The 24243-nt window shown below is 41.1% G+C and overlaps 2 protein-coding genes across 2 annotated transcripts in view; one reads left to right on the forward strand and one right to left on the reverse strand.

Annotated features, from left to right (window-relative positions):
* Positions 1-16607, forward strand: part of LOC133978649 (dematin-like) — a 28857-nt gene extending 12250 nt beyond the window's left edge. The window contains exons 2-17 of the mRNA XM_062416943.1: positions 2873-2931; positions 4311-4345; positions 4601-4681; positions 4796-4924; positions 6779-6823; positions 7378-7558; positions 8117-8161; positions 8903-9052; positions 9218-9324; positions 10044-10149; positions 10613-10671; positions 10753-10795; positions 12188-12195; positions 12308-12364; positions 13186-13266; positions 13925-16607. Of these exons, the coding sequence (XP_062272927.1) occupies positions 4334-4345; positions 4601-4681; positions 4796-4924; positions 6779-6823; positions 7378-7558; positions 8117-8161; positions 8903-9052; positions 9218-9324; positions 10044-10149; positions 10613-10671; positions 10753-10795; positions 12188-12195; positions 12308-12364; positions 13186-13266; positions 13925-14038 (1218 nt within the window). The 5' untranslated portion in view covers positions 2873-2931; positions 4311-4333 and the 3' untranslated portion in view covers positions 14039-16607. The remainder of the gene's footprint in view (positions 1-2872; positions 2932-4310; positions 4346-4600; positions 4682-4795; positions 4925-6778; positions 6824-7377; positions 7559-8116; positions 8162-8902; positions 9053-9217; positions 9325-10043; positions 10150-10612; positions 10672-10752; positions 10796-12187; positions 12196-12307; positions 12365-13185; positions 13267-13924) is intronic.
* LOC133979436 (uncharacterized) overlaps positions 1-24243 on the reverse strand; it is a 1726912-nt gene that overhangs the window by 633121 nt on the left and 1069548 nt on the right. The gene's annotated exons all lie outside the window — the stretch shown is intronic.

Genomic DNA, 24243 nt, shown 5'->3' on the forward strand with positions numbered 1-24243 from the left:
ATAAGGGGAAACCACACCCATGTATCAATCAATGCATGTGACGCAATACGTGCAGCCCAAGCAAATATAAACATAAACAAAACATATTTTGGCTCCTACACCTACAGTATTGTTGTGATATCGATATCGAGGTAGTCGGTCAAAATTATCGTGATAATCGATCAGCTCTATAGTTTAAATCCACTCTGACAGATGAACAGCAGCCTCACCTGTCTGCTACTCGTTCTCCTCAACAACTCAACAAGTAATGTGATGCAAACCAGGCAGGGAGTTCTGGTCCTCTGAAATGAGGCCAACGCGGAAGTAACTTAAAACTGCATTCTATCAAAAGGCCACCAGGGGGCGACCGTTTTGGTGTCAAAAGGACTTCCGTCTCTATACAAGTCAATGGAGAATTCACCAACTTCTCACTTGATTTCTAACCTCAGTAAACGTTTTCAAAATGTGTTTATGGTCTCAATCGCTAGTTTAAAGCCTTCTTCAATGCAGTATGATGTTCATTTGGGACATTTTGGCCTCCCTGATTTTATATGTGACGATAAAGCAGGGTATGCATTAGGGCGTGGCTACGTGGTGATTGACAGGTTGATTAGTTCACAGGTTCAGGAGGGCGCCTCATGCTCCTCCTGATGCCCATATAAGTAGAATCCCTGTTTTTATTTTTCCCAGCATGCACCTGAAATTTTCAAGATGGCGCTGCTCAGATCCGATACTATTGGCCTCCGAGCAGCAGTCCACAAACCAATGGGTGACGTCACGGATGTTACGTCCATTTCTTAAATACAGTCTATGGATGCAACCCAAGGGTCCATTGGTGTAACCCACTGAAAACACATCTGAAGTTTATCAGTCATGTCTTCAGCTGTTCCTCCTGTTCATACTGACTGTTAACAGATATAATGAACAGGAGAAATAATCCCACATTTGTTCCTTTTAATAAGTTAAAGCGTCTCTGAGCAGAAACGTCTTCTCTGCTCTGATCCTAAGGAGGAGCTCAAACCTGAGTCCAGCTCTTTATTGATCAGATTATTGACCATCAGGAGCCATTAGATAGTAACTGATCTCTCCTCAGAGACCAACTGAGATCTCTGCTGGAATCTACTGATGAAGGAAGACGACTGGTTTATTAACCCTTTGTGTCTGAAAGGGACTCAAGTATTGTACTGAGGTACTTGTACTTTACTGCAGTACAGTTTGAGGTACTTGTACTTTACTGTAGTACAGTTTGAGGTACTTGTACTTTACTGTAGTACAGTTTGAGGTATTTTTACTTTACTGTAGTACAGATTGAGGTACTTGTAGTTTACTGTAGTACAGATTGAGGTACTTGTACTTTACCTGTAGTAGTACTTTTACTGTAATACTGCAGTAGTATAAATGTCTGGACTAAATGACAGTCAGAGTCTCTTCATATGTAAACATGAATATTGAGTGACATGAGACTCCAGCAGCACAGATCAGATCAATACTGTGAAGCTCAGTCTGAACTGAATGTGTCCAGTGAGCAGAACCTGTGAAACTCTGCTGACAGAAACAAGCTGAACGGATCTGAAGATGTTTTCATCACATTGTTCTGTGCAGAGATTTAAAGGCCTGAATACTGATTTCTGATTGGCTGCTGCTGGTCTTCAATTATGACAGATGGAAGCAGAGAGTCTCATAGTGTTCATGTCTTTTAACCTTTGTTTCGTCCTCCCGGGTCAAATTGACCCCGTCTGTTTTGACTGTTCCTTCTTTCCTCCCTTCCTTCCTTCCTTCCTTCCTCCCTTCCTTCCTTCCGTTTGTCCTTCCTTCCCTCCTTCCTTTCCTTCCTTCCTTCCTTCCATCCTCTTTCCTTCCTTCCGTCTGTCCTTCCTTTCCTCCTTCCTTCCTTCCTTCCTTCCTTCCTTCCTTCCTTCCTTCCTTCCTTTCCTCCCTCCCTTCCTTCCATCCTTCCTCCCTTCCTTCTTTCCTTTCCTCCCTTCCTTCCTCTCTCCCTCCTTTTCTTCCTTCTTCCTTCCTTCCGTCCTTCCTTCCTTCCCGCCTTCCTTCCTTTCCTCCCTCCCTTCCTTCCATCCTTCCTCCCTTCATTCTTTCCTTTCCTCCCTTCCTTCCTCCCTCCCTCCTTTTTTTTCTTCTTCCTTCCTTCCGTCCATCCTTCCTCCTTCCTTCCTTCCTTCCTTCCTTCCTTCCCTCCTTCCTTCCTTTCCTCCCTCCCTTCCTTCCATCCTTCCTCCCTTCCTTCTTTCCTTTCCTCCCTTCCTTCCTCTGTCCCTCCTTTTCTTCCTTCTTCCTTCCTTCCGTCCATCCTTCCTTCCTTCTTTCCTTCCTTCCTTCTGTCCTTCCTTCCTTCCTTCCTTCCATCATTCCTTCCTTCCTTCCTTCCTTCCTTCCTTGACTCGAGGACAACAGGAGGGTTAACTGAGTCAGTCGTGAGATAAAGGGCATTGAATGATAAATTATTTTATATTTAAGGCCGAAACTAATGATTATTTCTAAATTAATGGACTCAAAACTGGCTGATGTGTTTGTTTGGTTTTCATGCTCAGTTGTTTACGATCAATACATTTTAGTAGTTATTTTTACTATGGAGTTATTATGATTGCAATATCTTGACTTGTGCTCCAATTAAAAGCTCAAATTAACTTAATGCACACAAGAGACAAAATGATACAGGAGCTAAATGTCATGAATAATTAAAAAGATGCATTTTTAGCAGATGTTTAATAGAATATACAGTTATCATCTCCTTTGGTTTCAAGTATTTTCTGCTGATCTAAGTAAAAAACTAAAGTAGGGGAATAAAATATTCAAAGGTAAAAAGTTATTAGCTGTAAAATAATTTGCAGCTTTTTAAGTTCACAGTGAAACTCTATCTGTGTTTGTGTTTCAGGTTCTGATCGGGCCGAAGAGCCTGAAGACGACCAGACATGATCCCTTATTCTCCCTGAGGTAACACACACACACACACACACACACTCACACACACCTACACACACACACAGTATTCAGTGAGCAGTGACTTTCACTGACCGCAGGTGACCCAGGCCTGTAACAAAGCAGCGGACTCTGGAATAATCTCTTTGTGTCCGTCGGTCCGACACACAAAGCAAAGCAGCAGCTGCAGCAGAGCGATGAATAACAGCTGTGTGACTGTCTGAGATTCACACACACACACACACACACACACACACACACACACACACACACACACACACACACACACACTGTCATCTCTGAAGAACAACACTCATCACATCATTTAGAGAAGATCTTCTGTAGACTCAGAGACAGGTCCTGCATGTGTTTATCATAGCATATATATATATATACTGTATATGTATATGTATCATTGAGTCAAATTTAAAGGGTTAAAATGTGAAAATAAACCATAGACTGTATATAAGAAATGGACGTAACATCTGTGACGTCACCCATTGGTTTGTGGACTGCTGCTCGGAGGCCAATAGTATCGGATCTGAGCAGCGCCATCTTGAAAATTTCAGGTGCATGCTGGGAAAAATAAAAACAGGGATTCTACTTATATGGGCATCAGGAGGAGCATGAGGCGCCCTCCTGAACCTGTGAACCAATCAACCTGTCAATCACGACGTAGCCACGCCCTAATGCATACCCTGCTTTATTGTCACATATAAAATCAGGGAGGCCAAAATGTCCCAAATGAACATCATACTGCATTGAAGAAGGCTTTAAACTAGCGATTGAGACCATAAACACATTTTGAAAACGTTTACTGAGGTTAGAAATCAAGTGAGAAGTTGGTGAATTCTCCATTGACTTGTATAGAGACGGAAGTCCTTTTGACACCAAAACGGTCGCCCCTGGTGGCCTTTAGATAGAATGCAGTTTTAAGTTACTTCCGCGTTGGCCTCATTGCAGAGGACCAGAACTCCCCACCTGAAATAAACGTATGAATAACTTGCACACATTGTTTTTTTGTGGACCCAGCATCAAATTTCTGCTTTTAATCCATTTTGAGAGAATATATTTGAGGATTATGGCAAAAATGTCTAAGTGGTGTAACCATAAAAAACTTTGTACCAAATAATTCAACTTGCTTAAAAACAGTAAATTGTCAATAAAACACCATATCAACTAGTTTGGCATGATCTTACATTATAACTTTTATATTAAATAAAGGTAATGGAATACTATTGTTCTAAATATTACATTTACTCTGGTAACCATGGAGACCAGGAAACATTTACATGTTTTAAATGAAGTCATTATTAATATAAGAACATTTAAATACACTGTAGTTTGATTTCATTTACAACAGCATGTTGTGTGTTTGTGTGTTTGTGTCTCAGGAACTGACCAATCAGCAGTCAGGATGATGCCAAAGGTAATTATGATTTTCACTCATCTGTTTAAGAGTTTAATAAAATCACTGTTTAAAATGTCTTAATGTTTGTATGTGTTGGATTAATATTGGTGTGTGTGTGTCTGTCTGTGTGTGTGTGTGTGTGTGTGTGTGTGTGTGTGTGTGTCTGCCTGTGTGTGTCTGTCTGTCTGTCTGTGTGTGTGTGTGTGTGTGTGTGTGTGTGTGTGTGTGTGTGTGTGTGTGTGTGTGTGTGTGTGTGTGTGTGTGTGTGAGCAGCAGCTGCATCAGACGTCTCCAGGTAGTGTGTTATCTCTGAGAGCGTCCAGCGTCCCGGGATCCCCTGCAGCCGCCATCGTGGTGAGACACACACACACACACACACACACACACACACACACACACTCAGATCAAGTTACCCTTCAGATTAATCTTCGGGCTCTAATCCCCCCCCCCCCCCCTCCCCCCCTTCAGGCCAGAGTGGAGGATGGAGTTATCGGCTATAAGGACCTGGCAGCACTACCCACAGATAAAGCCATCCTGGATATAGAGAGACCCGACCTGATGATCTACCAGCCGCACTACTGCTACAGTCCTCTGGAGGTGACACGCTGATACACACTATTCATGTCTCTACTGGAACACTTAAAATGATGCTCAAGACTCAAGATTCAAGTCACCCTTAGCAAAAAGTAGTTTATTCAAGTGTACTACGAGTATACTTATTTTATACTAAAACTGAGGCAGTATACTTGAAGTTCACTTTTTATATATTTAACCTTTGTGTCGTCCTCCCGGGTCAAATTGACCCCTTCTGTTTTGACTGTTCCTTCTTTCCTCCCTCCCTTCCTTTCTTCCTTCCTTCCTTCCTTCCTTCCTTCCTTCCTTCCTTCCTTCCTATCCTTCCTTCCTTCCTTCCTTTCGTCTGTCCTTCCTCCCTCCCTCCTTCTTTCCTTCCCTCCTTCCTTTCCTTCCTCCCTTCCTTCTTTCCTTTGTCCTTCCTTCCTTCTTTCCTCTGTCCTTCCTTCCTTTCCTTCCTTCCTTCCTTCCTTCCGTCTGTCCTTCCTCCATCCCTCCTTCTCTATTTCTTTCCTTCCTCTCACTTTCCTCCCTTCCTTCTTTCTTTCCCCATCCCTCTTTTTTCATTCCTTCCTCCTTCCCTGCTTCTTTCCTTCCCTCCTTCCTTCCTTCCTTTCCTTCCTCCCTTCCTTCCCCCCTCCCTCCCTCCTACCTTCCTTGCATCTTCTAATGGTCAGTATGAACAGGAGGAATCATTACAGACAGATAAACACTCTTAATGATCATTTTAACTCCTGACTGCTGGTTTAAGACATAATAACGTTTCCTATAAGTCCTAAAGGAGCATTTAAATCCTCTGGTTCCTCTGTTAGATGTTTCTCTCATATTGTGGCTGCTGGATGTTTATCTCGGCTCAGACTAAAGGCATAGTTAGGGTTGTTAGTGAACCAGTCAGTGTGAGCGGCGGTTAGTTTATCGGTTGGTTAACTCTGCGTCTGGTTGGACACCAGACATCAATCAGCTGTTTAGAGGCTGGACAGCTCGTTACCAGCTGAGGCCAGAGACTGTGTGTGTGTGTGTGTGTGTGTGTGTGTGTGTGTGTGTGTGTGTGTGTGTGTGTGTGTGTGTGTGTGTGTGTGTGTGTGTGTGTGTGTGTGTGTTTGTGTGTGTGTGTGTGTGTGTTGGCGTCTCAGGGATAAAGCGATAACAAGAAGAACCGGAGACAAAGAGATCAGATTTGTTTGTGCGTCTAACCCTAACCCTGCAGATAACAAACTGTAAAGTCATATGTGTGAAACATTTAACCCTTTATTAATAACTTATAATCGTTTATAACTGAAGGCCTGATCATGTATATATACACATTTTTCATCCTTAACTGCGACTATTAAGCTTTTATTTACTATTTAGACACAAAAAACTACTTAAAGTCCACATATACACATTTCTACACTATCAAGCATTAAAACTACATTTACACAATATAGGCTACATATTTATCATCTGGGACTATTTAGACCCAAAAACAAATGACTGTATCTTCTTTTCATTGAAGCTAAAAGACAAAAGGGACAAAAAAAAGTGTAATAGTACCATGATTAACATCATTAACATCATTAACAAAAGGTAAAATGTTTCATGTGTTCTAGCTCATCAGGTCTGCAGCTATAGATGTTAATACATTTATTTTATTTATCCCTGTTTGTGCAAAAGCAGCAAGAATTTCATTGTCTGACATTCAGTGAAAATAATTATGTCTGGTTCTCTCTCTCATGTGGCAGCTGTGTGTTTCTGAAGTTGTTGGACTGACTTCACCAGCCTTTAATGGACCTTAAAAGGGGAAATAAAACATGTTGTGTTCATCAGGATCTTCTGTCTTTTTCTCTGCCTCCATTTATGTTTAAACATTTGACCTGTTTTTGTTTTTGTCTCCTCCAGAGGTCTCTGTCTCCTCGCTCCATCTCTCCTCCTCTCTCCCCAGAGGTAAGACTCTCTCTAAGGTGCAGTACAACATTCAGCCACTAGGTATCAGTCTAGAGCTGTGATCTCCAGCCCTGCTCTACAGGAGCAGCAGCATCTCAGACCAACACAAAACACTGATGTGCTCATAGTTTACTCGTAGTTAACAGGCAACTCATTAAACTCAGATCAACCTGTCAAACTAGGCAGAGTTAATCAAATACGGATCCAGATTCTGCTCCTGCATCGTCTATTTCTGCCTCAAAACCTGTTTTACTGAACTGTTTAGCTGTAATATGATAGAAGTTTGTGATCGGGCCGCCATATTAAAGATTAACCCAGCACGCTCACAGGCACACTCACATGCACACTCACATGCACTAACATGCACGCTCACATAGATTTGGAGACGAGCCAGCCACCAAAACAAAGAGCAGAGAAGCTCAGATAAGAACACACACAGAGGGAGCGTGACTGATTATTTGCTGCCATCTAGTGGTCACATGTTACACTTTCAATGTCTTAAAAGAGCATTAATTAATGCATCTCTCCTGCCTTTGTTTCCTCTGCGTCTCCAGAACCTCTCCAAGGAGGCCAGGGAATGGCTGGAGAGCCGGTCACCTGGAGGTTCCTCCCCTGGTTCCACCATCCAGACCAGCAGAACCCACAGCGCACACACACCTCCAACACCCAACACACCCAACGCACTGAACCAGAACCCTGGTACCAAGATCAGCATGCATCACTTCCACAGACCAGGTAACATTAAAACAAGTACTTTTACTGTAATACTGCATACTACATCACTTATAATACTGCAGTACTTTTACTGTAATACTGCATACTACATCGCTCATAATACTGCAGTACTTTTACTGTAATACTGCATACTACATCACTCATAATACTGCAGTACTTTTACTGTAATACTGCATACTACATCGCTCATAATACTGCAGTACTTTTACTGTAATACTGCATACTACATCACTCATAATACTGCAGTACTTTTACTGTAATACTGCATACTACATCGCTCATAATACTGCAGTACTTTTACTGTAATACTGCATACTACATCACTCATAATACTGCAGTACTTTTACTGTAATACTGCATACTACATCGCTCATAATACTGCAGTACTTTTACTGTAATACTGCATACTACATCGCTCATAATACTGCAGTACTGTTACTGTAGTACTGCATACTACATCACTCATAATACTGCAGTACTTGTAATGGAGAATGTTTACATTGATGTTTTGTTACTTTGTTTTGAATATTTTCATTGTTGCTCTTTTCTGTCTTTCAGAAAATGGCTCCAACATCTATAAGAAGCCTCCCATCTATAAACAAGGTACGTTACTGACATTAAAACTACACACACACATTTGACCCTCCGGTTGTCCTTGAGTAAAGGAAGGAAGGGAGAAAGAAGGAAGGAAGGAGGGAAGGAAGGAAGGAAGGAAGGAAGGAAGGAAGGAAGGACGGAAGGACGGAAGGAGGGAGGAAGTAGGAAGGGAGGGAGGGAGGAACGAAGGAGGGAAGGAAGGAGGGAGGAAGGAAGGAAGGGAGGAAGAAGGAAGGAAAGGAGGGAAGGGAGGAAGGAAGGAAAGGAGGGAGGAAAGGAAAGAAGGAAGGACGGAAGGATGGAGGAAAGAAGGAATGAAGGAAGGTAGGAGGGAGGGAGGAAAGAAGGAAGGAGGGAGGGAGGGAGAAAGGAAAAGAGGAAGGGAGGAATGAAGGAAAGAAGGACAGAGGAAAGAAGGAAGGTAGGAAGGAAAGAAGGACAGAGGAAAGAAGGAAGGAAAGAAGGTAGGGACGAAGGACAGACGGAAGGAAGGAAGGGAGGAAGGAAGGAAGGGAGGAAAGCAGGAACAGTCAAAACAGACGGGGTCAATTTGCAGGGAGCCGATCAGTGTTTAAACCGTCTTGTTGTAAAGATCAGATCTCAATGTCGGTCAGCAGTTAAACCCTCAGACATGATCTCACTGCATTTAATCAGCTTTAATGTGTGTGTGTGTGTGTGTGTGTGTGTGTGTGTGTGTGTGTGTGTGTGTGTGTGTGTGTGTGTGTGTGTGTGTGTGTGTGTGTCCAGATGTGTTGTCTCAGCTGCCTCAGGGGAAACACATCGAGGATTTGATCATCGAGTCGTCAAAGTTCCCGGCAGCTCAGCCTCCGGACCCCAACCTGCCCTCCAAGATAGAGACAGAGTACTGGCCCTGCCCCCCCTCTCTGGCCGTGATTGGTACGACCCAAACACACACACACACACACACACACACACACACACACACACACACACACACACACACACACACACACACACACACACACACACACACACACATACCTTTGCTTTCACTTACTTCTCATTTTCTTTCTTTTCCTTGTGTTTCCTCTCTTCCTCTAGAGAAGGAGTTGAGGAAGAGGACTCAGAAGGATGAAGAGGAGGAGGACGGAGAGCTGGACGATGAAATTTGGGGGCTGAGAGCACTTCAGACACAAGAACTCAACAAGGTGAGAGACTCAGGAAATATCAAAAACCCAGGCGGGGAGCTCCGTTCCTCTGAAATGAGGCCAACGCGGAAGTAACTTAAAACTGCATTCTATCAAAAGGCCACCAGGGGGCGACCGTTTTGGTGTCAAAAGGACTTCCGTCTCTATACAAGTCAATGGAGAATTCACCAACTTCTCACTTGATTTCTAACCTCAGTAAACGTTTTCAAAATGTGTTTATGGTCTCAATCGCTAGTTTAAAGCCTTCTTCAATGCAGTATGATGTTCATTTGGGACATTTTGGCCTCCCTGATTTTATATGTGACGATAAAGCAGGGTATGCATTAGGGCGTGGCTACGTGGTGATTGACAGGTTGATTGGTTCACAGGTTCAGGAGGGCGCCTCATGCTCCTCCTGATGCCCATATAAGTAGAATCCCTGTTTTTATTTTTCCCAGCATGCACCTGACATTTTCAAGATGGCGCTGCTCAGATCCGATACTATTGGCCTCCGAGCAGCAGTCCACAAACCAATGGGTGACGTCACGGATGTTACGTCCATTATATATACAGTCTATGCAAAAACCTGGTGTTGAAATGAGTTATTCAGTGTAAATGTTCTATAATCTTTAATTTTGATGGTGTTTACAGCTTCATTAGTTTGTTTTGCTTCATATTAAATCATCTGGATGTTTTAGTTCATTATAAAATCTTCATTTCTTTCTCTCTGTGTCTCTTAGATTCAGTCTAATCTGGGAAAAATCATCCTGAAGGAAGAGCTGGGAAAGTCTGCAACTCCTCTGAGGAGGAAAACCAGATCGCTACCGGACCGCAGCCTACACACTGGTACACACACACACACACACACACACACACACACACACACACACACACACACACACACACACACACACACACACACAAACACACTGGTACACACACACACACACACACACACACACACACACACTGGTACACACACACACACACACACACACACACACACATAAACACACACACACACACTGGTACACACACACAAATACACACTGGTACACACACAGGTACACACACACAGAGACGCACAACCACACACACACACACAAACACACACACTGCTGAAGCTCAATAGAAGCTTCACACTCTGATATTATGTTTAACTGGTTACTGGTTCATGTCTTCCCTCCTTTCCTTCCATCCTTCCTTCCCTCCTTCCTTCCCTCCTTCCTTCCTTCCTCCTATGACTAACTCAGACTGATGTTATTATCTTTAACTGGTTTCATGTCTTCTTCTCTCCTCTCTCCTCCAGGGTCCAACGCCTCCAGGTCGGTATATTTCCCAGCATCCTCTAAGACGGGCCTGTCCAGGGTGAGTACTGCTGAACAGAACCGACCAATCACAGTAGAGTTTCATTCAGACGCTGATCAACGTGTTCCTGTTTGTTTCCAGCTGCAGTCAGCAGAGTTCAGCTCGTCTGAGAAAAGTCCTGCAGGTACAAACTGATCAATTCATTCATTCATCACATCATGATACAGTTGATAAGCTGATAAAACAAATGTAATCAGTAAATCAGTTTTAGATTAATGTAGGGGAGAACAGGGTTGGTAGTCACACTTTTTACTTTCCTTTGAATTCCTCATAAACCGTAAATTGAATAAATTCCCTTTTAATTTGTAATGAAAGTCTAAAGTGTCAGGTAGGAATAGAGAGGTCTTACTCTCCTTCAGCTGATTCTGTTATAAAGATATGAGCCATCTAATATGTATTGTGCACTTGTGACAACCAACCCCACGATGGGGATGGTTGTCACACACTATGGGGTTGGTAGTAAGACATCATGGAGGTTGGTAGTCCCTGTGTTATTTTAATGGGGAAAAATAAAAAATGTCTTTAAAAAATGTTTAAAATGTTTAGTTTAATTGAAATACACCAACCTAACATCTCCTGCACCAAGAGAACATACACAGGAACAATCATTCTGTTAAGTGTCTTTTTTGTCCTTATATGACAATTTTGTTCATTTTCACCTCTCTGACTGCTCTGAGCTTCACATCTGGAGGAGTCTGACCCTTGTTTGTCTTCCTGATAAAGTTCCTGCTCATTTTGTTATCTTAAAAGAAAGAAAGAAAGAAAGAAAGAAAGAAAGAAAGAAAGAAAGAAAGAAAGAAAGAAAGAAAGAAAGAAAGAAAGAAAGAAAGAAAGAACTAGATATATGACACCATATATGTATATACCAACATGTGACAAACTTCCCCAACTGGGATTTTTTGCTACCAGCAAAGTTACCAAACATCTGTTTTTGTGTAGCTAAGAAAAAACCTCCCTAACTATCGCTCTCTCTTCATAGTTTTTAATGGTAATAATTGTTTTATTGTAAACTCTTTGTTTAAAAGCCCAGAAGAGAAACACTGAAGAGTTAAATATTTACATTTTCACATGAAAAACTAAACATTCTCTCATCTCCATGTCAAGCAGTTTACTCCAGAAATGATCTCTGAAGTAACATGTCACCTAAACTCTGAAACTTTTAGTACCAAAACTTTTTAACAGCACCCTCTAGAGACCGAGATCTGATGAATGTGACAACCAACCTCGTTCTCCCCTATACAAGAAATAAAAATGAGAAAAATAGAGCTAGATTAACAAATAAAGATAAAATAGATAGAAGACAAATTAAATAAACAAGAGGGAACTGAAATATTTGTTAGCAGGATAGTCTTAATATATTTGTGACATTTATAATATTATTTTAATCATTATTTTCTGACAAATGAAGCTGAAGAAAATCTGATTTAGTTGCAGAGCTGCACATGAACTCACACACAGTAAACAGTTGACTGTTGTTTTGGTTGTAATATTTCCTTTGTTCTCTCTCTCCCTGCAGGTGTTCAGGTACGTGCTGATGGTCTTTAAAAACTTCATGATTTCATAAATAAGTGATGAGCAACAAGCAGCGGTTGATGTTTGTGATGATGTAATAACATCTGTGTTTTTTGTTGGTCAGAATGGAGACTTGAGGATGGACAGAGGAAACTCTCTGCCCAGCATGTTGGATCTGAAGGTAACAGCAGCCACAGACCAAGAGGAAGAGGAATTAATCAATTAATCAATGAATCTATTAATCAGCACTTTAGTTCTATGAAGAGGTTACCAGGGCTGCAACCAGCGATTATTCTCATTATCAATTAATAAGCTGATTGGTTGTTTTGTCTATAAAATGTCAAATTTGTGTACATTTTTTGAAGCTTTTATTTTTTCCAAACTAACAGCACAAAACTCAAATATATTCAGTTATAAATGATACGACACAAAGAAAAGCACGTTGGAGGAGATGATAATGAAAGAAAACGACTTAAACTATTACCTGATTATTACGACGGAGTATTAGGGCCGGACTAAGAGAAATTTTTTTATTTTTTATTTTTTGGAAATTATGAGAATAAAGTCGTAACATTACGATAATAAAGTCGTAATATTGCGAGAATAAAGTCATAACATTACGATAATAAAGTCATAACATTATGAGAATAAAGTCGTAATATTACGATAATAAAGTCGTAATATTGCGAGAATAAAGTCGTAATATTGCGAGAATAAAGTCATAATATTACGAGAATAAAGTCATAACATTACGAAAATAAAGTCTTAAATATTATGACTTTATTCTCGTAATTTCCAAAATTGTATTTAAAAAAAAAAATTTCCCTCTTAGTATGGCCCGTCGTATATTATCAAAATAAACACTGATTATTTTGATTGATTCAACTGATTTTTATTTTGCTCCACCAGTCACTGAAGTGGTGTCAGCTTCTTTTTTAATGTGTTATTTTATAATAATCTTCCGCCTGATATGTGATGGCTGTTGATTATTGATCTGTGCAGATCTTCCCATATGAGACGATGGTGGTGACTCACAGAGGACGAAGCAAACTGCCTCCAGGTGTGGACCGGACCAGGCTGGAGGTAAAGCTGAGAGCCTGTTACTGGTCCTTCTCTCTGTGTACCGAACCGTCTTACTGCTGCATTATAGCGTCCTTCCTGTCTTCTTTTCCTTCCTTCCTTCCTTCCTTCCTTCCTTCCTTCCATTCGACTGTCATTCCTTCCGTCCTTCCTTCCTGTCTTCTTTTCCTTCCTTCCTTCCTTCCTCCCTTCCCTCTGTCCTTCCTCTCTTCTTTTCCTTCCTTCCTTCCTTCCTTCCTTCCATTCGCCTGTCATTCCTTCCGTCCTTCCTTCCTGTCTTCTTTTCCTTCCTTCCTTCCTTCCTCCCTTCCCTCAGTCCTTCCTGTCTTCTTTTCCTTCCTTCCTTCCTTCCTTCTTGTCTTATTTTCCTTTCTTCCGTCTTTACTTCTCACTACGTCATGCTCATGACTATTCAAGTGAATCTCTGACCAATCAGTGGCCGGCAGTCTGTTGACGTCACATTTTAGTATTGGTTCGGCTCGCTTGGAACCTCGGCAGAGCAGATACTAAAAAAGTACCAGGTACTATCCCTGATGGAGACGCAGAAAAAACAGAGTCGAGTCGTGCTGGAACTGTGTAGTGGAAAAGTGCCAATAGTCAGTTTTACCCCTCTGATCCTGAATGTCTCTGTTTTGCTTCTGTCGCTGTCTTCTCCCTCCAGAGACACCTCTCCCAGGAGGAGTTCTTCAGTGTTTTCGGGATGTCCATCGAGGAGTTCGACAGCCTCTCTCTCTGGAAGAGGAACAACCTGAAGAAGAAGGTGTGTCTCTTCTGACGCTGCTGGGACTACAACTCCCACAATCCCCTGCTCTTCCCGGATCACTGCAGGATCCTGAAACCGCAGAGACTCTGAACCAAAACCGCCATGATCAGCAGCGCCACCATCAGACAGCAGGTCACTGTTAGTCAGACCATCAGTGGACGTTTGTGGATAATGCAGGTTTCAGGTTTCATGTTTCATGTTTGGAGTGATTTTAGATTTGCGCTGCACACACTAACTCCACCAGATTTAAAGCAGAGCTGCAAAACAACTGCACAGAAAATCAGCTTCAGTCTCTAAATGTCTGCAGAAAATCATTAATGCCTAAACTACTGAGCAAATAATCAATATTAAAGATCTTCTAACAAGCAGGGACACATTTGGAAGAAGACATTCAAACAAAACTAATAATAACCATTTGTGTTATTTATGGCCCAAGTGTGGCTTTCATCCTTTAATATCAGCTTTGTCATCTGTCCAAAAGACTAACAGGAACTAGTCAGATAAGTCCTGCTGAAGTTTCCATCTGCTCCGAATCTGCCAAATTAACTCTGGAAACAGATTTCAGAGTCACATGAAACAGATATTTGGATTGAAGAATCTGTCTCTGCATGTGGAGGTTCAGACTTTGCAGGAACCTGAAAGTTTATCTTCTCTTGACATGTGAAGCTCAGTTGTTTGGTTGTAACTGTTGCATTCTGGGAGATGAAGTTAATTCTGACATCGATCCGACTCGAATCTCTCTGGATTACAGAAGGTGAAACATTAAACCGACTAGTTTGAGCATTTAAAGTTATCCATACAGTAGATTATACATTACAGATGAGACCTTCTGTGAGTTTAGAGAAAGAAATCTATTTTCATCACACTGGATTTATTCAAACTGAGCGACTGAAGTAAATAATTTATTTTTTAGCTTTCAGCTGCAGTCGGGCATTAAACCAACATTCCTGCTTGACTCTGAGTCAGGTTTCAATACAGATTCATATCTGCTGATTGATTATCAACTTGCTGATTTTGCAAGAAAAAGTCCTTTTTAGCGACCTTTCAAAAGCACTGTTCCTATTGGCTTAGCCAGCTATGATGTCACAGTGACAGCGTTTCTGTCCCAGCACGGAAAAAGAAAAACAAGGAGACAGTTTGATCTTTCAGGCTGATGTTTGAGAATAATGCATGTGAGAGATTAGAGGCGACCCAAAGAAACATTCAATGATATTAATTTAAGAAAACTTGTAGTGGTTAGTTATTTTTCCCACACTGTCCGTCATTGGTCAGAATAAAACTAGACAGGGACCAAACGGATAGTTGTTGGGCCCCACTATACATAGTAGTACTGTAGAGCTGAAATGATTCAATTAGTTGATTGACAACAACAATTGATTGGCAACAATTTTGATAACTGATTTATCGTTTAACTCATATTTTTTTAAGCCAAAATGCCAAAAAAAAAACTGTGTGGTAGCAGCTTCTCAGATTTTCATATTTTCTAGTTTTCCAGTTTTGATAGATGATAGTAAACTCAACATCTGAATATGTTCGCTTGAGTTTCAGGGATGATTATCAGCATTTTATACACTGTAAGAAAATGATGGATAATGAAGATAAAAGGTTTCAGCCTTGCAGTACTATGATGGAACAACACACAGACAGATTTACTTTTGGCTCTGCTGATTGATGATCAAACTGTCTCCTCCTTGTTTCTTCTTTGTGTTCAGCAAACGTCACTGCCCTGTTTGATCTAGAAACTCCTGCACACACAGAGACACTCACCTCTGAGAGATTTTTTTGCAGTGTAGAAGAACAACCTTATGAGCGAGAGCAGAGACACAGGCTGTGTTCGAAACCGCATACTACATACTTCTATACTACACACTAAACGTCCAGATAGTAAGCTGTTTACACTGTAGTAAACTACACGATAACCCACAATGCATTTCCTTCCTACCCGAGCTGAAATCAGCAGGCTGTAGCTGATTTAATTTTAGCTCTAACTCTGTAAATATACCACTTTATCCACATTTCTAACCTTTTTAGGCGGGAAAGTAAAGTAGCCCTTTAGATCCACAATGTGACGCTAATTTGTCCAAATAACACCTGTTTAAAGTTTTGTTCCTGCGAATTCGGAGTTAGCCGTAGCGAGTAACGCACTTCCGGTCATTTTCACAAAATAAAACACCCGTTACCTTTTATTATTAAGAAAACTATAACGATAGAATTGGTGCTTTTACTTTGAGAACAGGAAGCAAACATACCCTCGCTGTAGCTAACTTGAAAACACTGAGGTGGTGATCTGTGACGTTTGTATATATATTTTTTTTTTCAGAAGTTACATTGCATCTTGGGTAATGTGAGTGTGAGTAGTCAGCTCTTGATGCATGCTCTGCATTTCTGGCGAATCTAGTAAACCATCCGGGAACTTCTCGCATACTCTAAATCGCATACTACGCAGTTGAAACCAGGCGGGGAGCTCCGGTCCTCTGAAATGATGCCAACGCGGAAGTAACTTAAAACTGCATTCTATCAAAAGGCCACCAGGGGGCGACCGTTTTGGTGTCAAAAGGACTTCCGTCTCTATACAAGTCAATGGAGAATTCACCAACTTCTCACTTGATTTCTAACCTCAGTAAACGTTTTCAAAATGTGTTTATGGTCTCAATCGCTAGTTTAAAGCCTTCTTCAATGCAGTATGATGTTCATTTGGGACATTTTGGCCTCCCTGATTTATATTTGACGATAAAGCAGGGTATGCATTAGGGCGTGGCTACGTCGTGATTGACAGGTTGATTGGTTCCCAGGTTCAGGAGGGCGCCTCATGCTCCTCCTGATGCCCATATAAGTAGAATCCCTGTTTTTATTTTTCCCAGCATGCACCTGAAATTTTCAAGATGGCGCTGCTCAGATCCGATACTATTGGCCTCCGAGCAGCAGTCCACAAACCAATGGGTGACGTCACGGATGTTACGTCCATTTTATATACAGTCTATGAAACCATCCAGGAACTTCTCACATACTCTAAATCGCATACTACGCAGTTGAAACACACTTCATACTTCAAATGACGTCAGAGTTAGTACGAGTACTAGGAAAGTATGCAGTTTCGAACAGACCGACTGAACTCTCGTCTCTGCACAGCTCTGGTTTGTCCAATAAGCAGGTTGTAGACATTTAGCATCAGCTAGTGTTGCTTAGTGACCAAATGATGTGCAGCTATTTTTTAACCTACATAGAGAAGTGGCATGTTTGTTATTCTAAATGAAAAAAATGTAAAAATCGTTTATCAATACATGAATGTTGAGAAAAGAGAATTTTCACCATCAGGGACAAAAAAGGGACGATGGTGACGAAGAGGACAAGAGTATTTCTAAAGGACTTTTCTGAGGTTTGGGATGAAGGGAAATCACTGGACATTTTTCACCTCAAATCCCCAAAACTTCATCTCACTGGACAACGACTGAACTGATGGGACAGTTTTCATCGTTAACACCAACACACTTCAGTATATCTGTGAAGAACTCAGCACCCATTATATCAATTATGTAAAGTATTAATATCCACCAGCATCACAAACATCTGATTTCCATAGATAGGTTAAAGATCTGCATCTGCAATGCAATAGAACAACTTTAACACCTTAACTAAATAAAACCAACACAGGTTCTTTCTAAACTGAAATGCTGACAATGAAAAGGTGACGTGTGTACGATCATTTCACACGTTGAGATATTAAAGACAAACTATTACAGAAATCCAGCTTGTTAACCTTCCTGTCGTCCTCCCGGGTCAAATTGACCCCGTCTGTTTTGACTGTTCCTTCCTTCCGTCTGTCCTTCCTCTCTCCTTCTATCATTCTTTCCTCCCTTCCTTCTTTCCTCTTTTCCTTTCTCCCTCCCTCCTTCCTTCTTTCCTCCCTCCCTCCTACCTTCCTTCCTTCTTTCCTAACATCCTTCCTTCTTTCCTCCCTCTCTTACTTCTTCCTACCATCCTTCCTTCCTCCCTTCCTTCTTTCCTTTCCTCCCTCCTTTCCTTCCTTCCTTCCTTCTTCCTCCCTTCCTTCCCTCCTTCCTTCCTCCCTCCTTTCCTTCCTTCTTCCTCCCTTCCACCCTTCCTTCCTCCTTCCCTTCCTTCTTTACTTTCTTCCTTTCCTACCTTCCCTTCTTCCTTCCACCATTCCTTCCTCTCTTCCCTACCTTCCTCCTTTCCTCCCTTCCTTCCCTCCTTCCTTCATTCCCTCTTTCCTACCTCCCGCCTTTCCTTCCTTCCTTCTTCCTTCCTTCCTTCCTTCCTTGACTCGAGGACAACAGGAGGGGTTAAGATCCGACCTGATGCTTCATCTTGTATAAAACTTGCGAGAGGCTGACAGTCGTTACTCTTTCTGGATCTTTGAGTGAAATGAGACTCGCAGCATCTTCCAGTCAGCAGCTCAGACCTGTGTGAGGGTTCAACTCTCACTGCATCACTCACCGCCATGTCTGCCTCGCCACACGCTTCCTGTATCTGTGGAGGAAGAAAAAAAAAAAAGACTGAAAACAAAAAAAAAAAACTACAAAAAAACAACTGGATGAAGAAGTGAGAGTGAGTGAGCATTGGTCACTTTACGTTAAGATGATTTCCTTTTTTTTTTCTTCTTTTCTTTTTTTTAGTTCAGGAACGATTCTGACGATGTTTTTTTAAATACTGAGAGGATTGACGCTTTGTTCTGATTGGTTGTTGTAGTGTGTAGTTAGAAACAGGAAGTGGGTTGCTGTGACGACTAACACCATGACGACACAAAGATTGTTCCATGTTCCTTCTTTCCTTCATTCCTTCTTCCTCCTTCCTCCCTTCCATCCTTCCTTCCTCCCTTCCATCCTTCCTTCCTTCCTTCCATCTGTTCTTCCTCTCTCCTCCTCTCTTTCTTTCCTCCCTTCCTTCTTTCCTCCCCCCTACCTTCCTCCCTTCCTCCTTTCCTCTGTCCTTCCTCCCTTCCTTCATCCCTTCCTCTTTTCCTTTCTCCCTCCCTCCCTCCTTCCTTCTTCCCTTCCCCTACCTTCCTCCCTTCCTCCTTTCCTCTGTCCTTCTTTCCTTCCTTCCTCCCTTCCTTCTTTCCTCCCATCCTCCTACCTACCTTTGTTCAGGAACGATTCTGACGCTGTGTTTTTTAAATACCGAGAGGATTGACGCTTTGTTCTGATTGGTTGTTGTAGTGTGTAGTTAGAAACAGGAAGTGGGTTGCCGTGACGACTAACACCATGATGACACAAAGATTGTTCCATGTTTTTTTTTCTTTCTTTTGTACATTTTGAAGTGTTTGATTCTGTTTTTATTGAGTTGTTTTAACACGCAGGGCGACTTCGTGGAGGCGAGTCGCCGTCAACACGTCGGATAAATAAACTGCTGCATGCATGATGTCATGATGATGATGTCACATTTGTATTTAACCTTTATTTAATTAGATTCTTATAATGAATCAGGCAGTTACGGGTTCCTGGCTCAGGAGTCTTTCTGGATTTCAACCGATGTGTCTTTGCCTGTCAAATTGACCCCGTCTGTTTTGACTGTTCCTTCTTTCCTCCCTTCCTTCCCTCCTTTCCTTCCTTGCTTCCTTCCCTCCTTCCTCCCTTCCTTCCTTCTTTCCTCCCTCTTTTCCTTCTTCCTCCCTTCCTCCCACCTTTCTTTCCTTCTTCCTTCCTTCCTTCCTTCCTCCGTCCTCCCTACCTTCTTTCATTCCTCCCTCCCTCCTTTCCTTCATTCCTTCCTTTCTTCCCTCCTTCCTTCTTCCTCCCTTCCTTCCTCCCTTCCTTCCTCCCTCCTTTCCTTCCATCTTTCTCCCTTCCTCCTTCCTTTCCTTCCTTCTTCCTCCTTTCCTTCCTTGACTCGAGGACAACAGGAGGGTCAGAGGTCAGAGGTCAGACTCGTTGACAGTGACCCGCGTGTCAGAAGTCGCCCTGCTGCTGTACATATTGAACCACTGAATGAACCATTTGATTATTGCTGTTGTTGTTTTTCATATCTGGATTCAGGTGATGTAACAGATGAATGGTGACGTGAATGATTAACCATGAGTTACAATAAAGAGCATTTCTATTTGCTTTAAGGAGTCTGTGTTCAACTTTCTCTGCAACATTGTTTCATCATATTCATTTAGTCAGAAAACTTCAGTTAACCCTCCTGGTGTCCTCGAGTCAAGGAAGGAAAGAAGGAAGAAGGAAAGAAGGAAGGGAGGGGGGAGGAAGGAAGGATGCAAGGGAGGAAGAAGGAAGGAAAGGAGGATGGAAGGATGGAAGGAAGAAAGGAAGAAGGGAGGAAGAAGGAAGGAAAGGAGGAAGGAGGAAAGGAAAGAAGGAAGGGAGGGGGGAGGAAGGAAGGATGGAAGGGAGGAAGAAGGAAGGGAGGATGGAAGGGAGGAAGAAGGAAGGAAAGGAGGAAGGAGGGATGGAAGGAAGGTAGGAAAGGAGGAAGGACGGAGGAAAGAATGAAGGAAGGAAGGTAGGACGGAGGGAGAAAGGAAATGAGGAAGGAAGGATGGAAGGGAGGAAGGAAAGGAGGGAGGGAGGAAGGATAGAAGGGAGGAAGGAAGAAGGAAGGACATTAACAGATCTGAATGGTTTTCAATTCAGGACTACTTTGTAGAAAAAAAGATCCCTGTTGAAAAGCTGGTGTCTGTAACAACTGACGGAGCACCTGCTATGACAGGACCCAGACTTTACACAAGCAGATTGTTCAGGGAAATTACACATTACACAGTATAAGTTGGTACGTTTTCACTGCACTAAACATTAGACACAGAATAAACGATTAAAGTGAGAGGTAAAAAGTGTAGAATATTACGCCAGAAAATGTAAAATATTATGTTAGCATGTTATTGGAATGGTCTTGTGAATGGTCTAAATTTCAGTTCATAACTTTTGTTGCCAAACAATGAACTTTTGAGAGTAGTAATAGAAATTCCAGTGAAAGCCCACAGTTACACATAATAATATGGCATTACTTAATATCTGTCTCATACGCACCATGGCGCTCTCTCTCTGACGTGAAAGTAACGTCACTAATGAAGCTTAGTTCAGTCAGAATACTCTAAACATACAGGCATAACTGGTAACTTCTGCCTCCTTCAAGCATGCTCATCTATTACCTAGATTTCTATGTCTAGGGCGTTATTCCAATTGTTGCTAGTCACCTGTCAATCTCAGCAACCAATAGCAAAACGCCACTTCAGCCTTAGCCTATCATCCTGTAGCGGTTCGTTTAAATGTGCCTCTCTCCCTTTGCTTCAGTCCTGTCATACAGCTGTTCCTGCACACCACCACCTCCCCATCTCCACCATTCTCTACAGGATCTGCAGTCTATTCCCATCTGCCATCTTCTCTTCAGTCTCATTAGCAATCACCACCACCAGTGTCTGGACTTCATGGGGGATCTATATATATATATATATATATATATATATATATATATATATATATATATATATATATATATATATATATATATATATATATATATATATATATATATATATATATATATGCAGCCGTTCAGAGATGATTCCTCATAGAGTTCAAGCACCAAAGACTTTGTCATTACTAAGATTTTGTTCATTACATATTTACAATAAATATCTTTCTATTTACTTGTCTCTCCTGATTGAAATGTAACACAAGCTAATTGTTCAGGGAAATTACACAATGCAGAATATAAGATGGTGAGTTTTCACTATATTAAATGTGACACGAGGAATAAATAAGTAATTGATAATGTAAAGAATACTTACTCTTTCATCAACGTGTCTTGGACGAGGCAATCCTTGCCGTTGATGTCAGGTTCAGGTTGAATCAGGTCATCGTAGTCTGATTCAGAATCAATGGGGATTTCGGCAGACCTGCTGTCTTTAGTCAGAAGTTCCAGTGTTTCTGATGCAGTGGAAATGTGTTTTTTCTCTTCTGGCATGATTTTTGTCAAAAACAATCAATGTTTTTGAAGTAAAAAAGTTTGCTCTACTCTGCAGTGCTGTGTAACGGTTCGCCCATCTAATGAAAGTCCACGGTCTGTAGAAAGTATCGCGGTTAGATAAATCTGTCACAATACAGCGATTCGATCACTAGATGGAGACAAAGACTGTGTGTTCACATTGAAGACTGCAGGCTGACTGCTATTCATCCCCCATGCCATGTAAATAAATAGAAAATGGCTTGAATCGATTAAAAATGATCCAGACACATTAGAGTAGCTGTTACTAGTAATGTTATGTGATCAGACAAACTTTTAACCACACAAACAGCGAAGGTAAGCCATCATTTGTAGTTGTAAATTTACAATTGGGAAGTTTGTTTTGATTTTTCTTTGACGGTTATTATACACAATATAGCTCTTCTAGGGATCTATGTGGGCTCCTCACTAATTAGTAGGGGTGTAAAACATGAAAACATTGATCATCATCTTAAAACACGCCTTTATTTTGAAATTCCCGCCCATGAACCCACCTCCCAACAAAATGCAGGCATCTATCATCAAATGCTTCAGTTCAGACAGACTATAAACTCTCAGAAATGTGCTGCTGCCGCTTGTCTTTTGGACAAAGTAAGAAGCAAAAATCCTGATTTAATGTATGAAAATAGAAAAGTAATGTTCTTTCAGTTTTTTTTATAGGGTTTGAACATTTTAAAGCTCAATATATCAAAATGTGGCACTTTAAAGTAAACAGGAGGTTTATTTTTATTAAAAAAGAATAGATTGATTTTCATTTAAATGTCTGGTTGAGCTCAGAAATAAAAATGTCAAATGACACATCTGAAGTGATAAAAAAAAACATGACTGTGTGACCTATAAAGAGGAGAGGAACATGAACCACAGTCTCTCTTCCATTGCCAGCAGCAGCAGCAGCAGCTTGTGTGCTACCTGCACTAATGTAGAAAACAAGATGTAAATTTATGTGATTGGATAGGGCTGGATCACATGCTCAACAAGTTTAAATTATATAGTTATTGTTAAAGCCACCTGATTGGCTGACCAGTGTTTACTTACAGCTTAATGCAAATGACTTGTTTCATATCATTATGAGATATAATTTTAATTATTATGAAATTATATCTTTATATATAACAGCTGGAAACCTTTTATATTTACACGCAGAGACTCTGAAATGTCATCTGTAAAAGTAAGCAATCAAATCTTTCAAATCAATTCTAAAACATACAGCTAACCAGTTAAATGTTGATAGAAGTGGAGTAATAATCTCGTGGACTTTGTCTGAAAACACTAAACACACATATGGAATAAAACACAAAACACTGCTGGGTTAAAAATGTAAAATGTATTATCGTACAATAAGAAGACAGAAACAAAAAGAGAGTGACATCAGTTTGTCTTAATGAGCAAACGACAAACCTCATCTATTGTAGTTTCTGAAGGAACAAAGAAATAATCTGTGATTGGTCAAACATATCAGCTTATATGATTACAGCCAATGGCAAATAGCCTCAAGACATACATCTGTTTATATGTATATGTTAAAGAAAAGACACAGGAAAGAGCCCCAAGTCATATATGACTCTGAACACCTTACCATGTTCGGCTCGTCCCCAAACCCAGAGCTTCTATGTAATTTGGACGTGAACCAAAATGAGTAGAGAGCAGTGAGCCTCTAAACAATAAGACTACATTCCTCTCTAACACACACAGTTACAAGGAAAAAGACCTGACTTCTACAATATTTTTTTAAAATAATAAACCAACTATTTGATCTTTCATTGCTTCTATTTTCATTTTTTAGCATGAAATACTACATACTATTTAAGGTATTAATGTTTTCAGTTCTACATTCAATTCCATCTTGTGTAGCTGTAAAGGAGTCATTGTTCTAACGATAAACACACCTGGGAGCAGTTGTGGAATGGCTTACCATAACAGCTGAAGGTTTGTTTTAGTCCTCATTATCTCTCAGTGTGATTCTGCTTGATGAATATGGGCCCAGGCTCACAGTCTGACTTATAACACCTGTTTTAAAAAAAATGTTTTCTGCATCAAACATCTTGTTTAACAAATCTGTAAAGTGCTGACTTCAGCTAAATCCAGAGATAACTGTTTAGTTTGTAGTCAGTTAAGAAACTTAAGTGAAGACGACAAAATCCAGATCCAGACTCCAGATGGATCATCAGGATCCAGCTGATCCTCTCTCAACACTCCTGGATGTTCACTCTCACTCTGACAGAGATCATCACCAGCTGATGAGAGAAGAAGAGAGA

Source organism: Scomber scombrus, chromosome 4 (genome assembly GCF_963691925.1).
Source record: "Scomber scombrus chromosome 4, fScoSco1.1, whole genome shotgun sequence".
Classification (NCBI taxonomy): Eukaryota; Metazoa; Chordata; class Actinopteri; order Scombriformes; family Scombridae; genus Scomber; species Scomber scombrus.